At 37.4% G+C, this 4,797-nt stretch overlaps 1 protein-coding gene across 1 annotated transcript; it reads right to left on the bottom strand.

Moving 5' to 3' along the window:
- Positions 1-229: 229 nt before the first annotated feature.
- LOC110301783 (olfactory receptor 10N1) lies at positions 230-1,155 on the bottom strand. Its single transcript, XM_021172430.2, is given in 2 exon segments — positions 230-291; positions 294-1,155. Coding segments are annotated over 2 exon segments (924 nt in total).
- Positions 1,156-4,797: the final 3,642 nt, after the last annotated feature.

The raw sequence follows: 4,797 nt of genomic DNA, 5'->3' as shown, positions 1-4,797 counted from the left end.
TGTGTTGTTGCTCATGCCTTCTAGCTCTAACACTCTATCTCTTCTTCCTCTGGGTTTCCTGAGTTCAAAGGGGAGGAATTAGATGGAGATATCCTGTTTAGATTTGAGTGTTCCAAGGCTCTTATTCTCTGGTAAATGTCTGGCTGAGGGTCCCTGTATTTGTTCCCATCTGCTGAAGGAAGAAGAAGCTAAGAGATAAAGTTTTGTATACCATTATTAAGTGTACAATTCATTTCTGACCACGAAACGTTATATTCTGGAAAACTCTCCTTAAGGATCTCTTCACTTCCTCAATGAATATATTAAAGAGTTGAGCATGGGTGAGACAATATTATTTAATATCTGCACCACAGCCCCAAGCAGAGGGTTTGGTGTGCGCTGCAGGTAGATGATGATTACAGGTCCGTAGGCACAGAGAATGGCAGTGAGGTGGGCACTGCAGGTGGAGAATGCTTTCTGCCTGCCCTCTGCTGAACGGATTCTCAGAATGGCAACCCCAATGTGTATATAAGAGACACAAACACTGAAGAGAAGCATCAGAGCCAGAAAGCCAACATTGATGGAACCTACCTTCCGGGCCAACTTACTGTCAGTACAAGCCAGGGGTAAAACTGCAGGAAGGTCACAGAAGAAATAGTCCACTTGGTTGGATGCACAATAGACTAACTGAAAGGTTAAAGAGGTCAGGATGGTGGCATGAAGACAGCCCACTAAGAAAGCTGTTATTACCAAGCTCACACACACTCCAGGCTTCATGATAAGCATGTATCTCAGTGGGTGACAGATCGCAACATAACGATCATAGGCCATCACAGAATAGAGGCATCCTTCAGTAGAACCCAGAAGGTGATAGAAGAAGAGCTGGGCAGCACATCCTTTGTAAGAGATGGCTGGGCTCCTTCCAGAAAGATAAAATAGCATCTTGGGACAGGTTACTGATGGGAATAACATGTCAAAAATGGATAGAAGTCCCAAGAAGAAATACATAGGTGTGTGAAGGGTAGATGAAGAAGTGATTGCTGTAAAGATGAGTGAATTTCCGAGCAAGGTGAAGAAGTATATGAATAAGAACACCACAAAGAGTAAAGTCTCCAGTCCTTGTGTCTGGGGTATTCCGAGTAGAATGAATTCATTGAGTAGGGTGTAATTACCCATTATCTTCAGAGGTGGTCTTGGCGGAAATAACTGTCAACTAAACATGAAAACAGTGAAGCAGAATAAATATAATAAATTGAACATTAATATGTTAATAATCATTTGTGATAACATCTAAAGTCAGTCTCTTGGCCTGTTTATGGTTATGAAACAATACCCATCATTACCCAATACTAGATACATCATGCAGGAAAAAAAATGCTTGATTAATTGATATTCAGGAGTGCGTGTAGATAGAACACATCTGATTAGGGTGCTCTTTTTTGGTAAGGATTCCCTACTGAGTCTGGAGGCAGTAAGTTTGGCCTCAGTGAATTAAAGGTTAACTAACGAAAAAGCATCAAATAGTCTTTTCTAAGAGATTAACTGGAGAGTGAATTCATTAGCCTGTTAGTTCACTATACAGGAAAATGTCTTGCACTGTATCGCTATAGTTCCATCTCTGCATACTTCAAAAGGGAAACTACACACACACACACACACACCCCACATAAACAGACACAAACACACACACACACACACACACTAAATTTAACAATTTATTTTAGAAGAGAATCAGATTTAAATGTTAGTTTCATTAGACTTGTCTAATCATCGCAGATGATGTTAAAATTGAATTTTAAGTATTTTCCTAGAAATACTTTGCAATTAGTGAGTATTAGTATGATAATCCTTCCTGATTATCAACACAAAGCTAAATAAAAATTTTCCCAGTGAAGTTAGGACTGCCTTAGAAAACAAGCCACAAGTTTCAAACAGAAAAGCATGTAACGTATCTTTAAGCAACTGCATACCCTAGTGATGTTTAACAAAGTGACCTGAAAACTCAAGTTTCTGATTATTTTTCCAATCATTTGCAGAGTTATTCAAAGAGTTCATTAAACAGACTACATGGTTATCAGATGTGAACTTAGGGGTCACAGCTTTCTTAGAACAATACAACAATAGAACAATTGATGAGTTTCCTCACATCCTGCTGCTGACAACACACTCCTGCTCTGTGCTGTTTTCTGTCTATGGAGGGATAGAAGCAAGCTCCTGAGACTCAGACATCTTTTCGGGAGTTTTGTGGCTAGTTGTCTGTCTCAAAAGTGTGGTTATTAGATATTTTTGTAACAGAAACTATAAAATGTGTATTATAAAAATACTTGAATTAATACAAAATTACATATGATCATTTTTATAGCCTTAGATACCTTATTCCAGAATTACATATAATGAATGGTGTATATAGGTACTGGGTTTATACCATGTTTCCTTTTCACGGAGTGCCTAATGTGGCATAATTCATTAGTTCAACTGTTTTACTTCCCTACTGCCATTTGATAATGTTCATAGACAGCTTATCCTATCAAGTTCTTTCAGTTTTAGTTCTCTGTGTTTTTAGCTGGAAGGAAGTCAGCTTTCTTTTTTGTTTTTTACTATCCTCTATTTCCAAAGAGGTTAGTTTGAATTTGTTCCTAACTGTAGAAGAGGTCTTGGCCACTGGGTGGCTCTCATGCTATGCATCATTCTGCATAGCCTCCTGGGATGTTTCAGAGCCTGCAATTAATGCACAACAAATAGCTGTCATTTAAGTATTTAGTATTTGAACACATTCTTAGCAAACACATTTAAAGAGGTGGTCTAGAAAACTGTGGGTTGTGATATGTGAGCTTCAAACTGTGAGAAAAGAATGAATAAATAAAGGTAATATTTTGCCGTCAGAAATCAAGGCAAAATAGATGAGGAAGTAAACTTGAAACTGTGTGTTGTTTCTATCAACCACCCACTAAATGATTATTGTTGATTAAATTAGAATATATCCACATCATAGAAGCTCTGTGAAGTTTAAATATGACAATGTTCATGAAACAACTTTGAGAATGATAGACTTCTATTGCTATCTTCTGGGAGAGGGGTCCATAAGAGAATGAAGATAAGAGGAAATAATATTTTTAAGATTTTTGTCTAGGTTGGTATAAAATGAGGACCACCTTGGGCTTGGTTTAGGTTAAGTGATAACCATTGCTTCACAAAGTCACTGTAAAAAGTGCATAAGATAACAGTTTTGGAAAATGTTGATACATAGTATGATTTTATTCAATCATTTATTGTGATTATACTTATTATAGGTAGCTTTGTGTTAGAGATTTTAAGAAGATGCCTGCATAGAGGTAGTAGTTCCTAACTTAAGTCCAGATGGGATCATTCAAAGAAGCAGGGTTTGGCCAAGAACAAACAAGACTGGAATGCAACTTTTAAAAAGTCACCTCATAGGAACACATGAGACAAATTGAGCCATACTACAAGAACTGTTTCCAGTCTCCAGGGAGTCAGGTGACTTACTTTTATATATCTTTGTCTCATAATTGTTTTTCTCTCTGTAAAGAATACACCAAAACTAACTTTTTATGCATAAGTCACGTTATAATTCTCAGAACAGGACAGATGTTCAATTAATTGGTAACAAAAAATAGCTCCATTCCCACATGTTGTCTGTGAGACAGAGAATGGGGAAAGGAACCTGGGCATCCTTCTAAAGGAGAAGGAAGCCCCCGTAGTTATTTTCCGCACTAAATCTATCTCTCTGCATTCCTGGAGTGAGGACAATACAAAACTGAGAGAATCAGGAAGAGAAGATATGAGCACTTACAGGAAGAGTGGATCATAAATGACTCAAAGATGAAGGACAGATTTCCTTCCTTCTGCTATCAGTTTCGTCTTTGTAGGTGTTCACTCTCCACCATAGCCTTCTCCTTTCCCATAGAATTGGGTATCTAGTTTGCAGCTTCAGGTCCTACTTGGTCTTCCTTTTCACTCAGAATCACACAGAGGTTGTTGTATATCTGCTGGGACCTGGGTTGATTTCCTTTGTTAATGGAAGCTAAATCATCCTACATCTGTGGAACTTCAAATGCCTTCTTGATCCCTGTGGAGCCCCATCGTCAATCTATCCAAAGGCTCAGGGAGACTAAGCCCTCTGAGTGTAGGAAACAATTAAAAGCAGAGAAGAGTTTCACAGTATTCAAGTGGGACCCAACTTGTGAATCCCTTCAGACCTTGTTTTGGGGGTTGGTTTTTATTACAATGTTTGTTTTATTTATTTATTTACTTACTTACTTCTCTAACTGGGGCAAGAATTTTATTGACTCCTAGTGTTTTCAGAGACCTTAGGGATTTCATTTGCTCAATTGTTCTTGCTTTCAGTTTCTGCCTTATCCTTTATTTCTTATCACTTCTTGTGTCCAACTGATCAGAAGTCATTCACAAAGTAATACAATTTTAATAGAGGCAGGAAATGCTTTTATTTGAACAAGTGTATACTCATTTCAAGCAGAAAACTCTTCTAGTATGAAAACAAGGGGGAAATGAGTTATTTTCAAATATTAAGTAATGGTATACTTAAGAATGACAGACTTTTGGATTGATATATCGAATCTGAAATAGTCTTAAATTCTTGTCTTTCACACTATAGTCTCTTACAGAAAACAGATAATTTTATCAACCACCATCCAGGCCAAATAGACTTGTGGGAGAAGATAAAGAAAATTATTACGAAGCCCAAAAACTTCCTATTACCTAGTGGTGTGATAGAAATGAAAACGTCATAGGACATTTTGTTTTCTATTTGTTCTGGTGACAAAGAAACCTACTATATTG

This window comes from Mus caroli, unplaced genomic scaffold (genome assembly GCF_978045245.1).
Source record: "Mus caroli unplaced genomic scaffold, Mus_caroli_1 scaffold_11, whole genome shotgun sequence".
Classification (NCBI taxonomy): Eukaryota; Metazoa; Chordata; class Mammalia; order Rodentia; family Muridae; genus Mus; species Mus caroli.
This window is presented reverse-complemented; position numbering and strand designations above follow the sequence as displayed.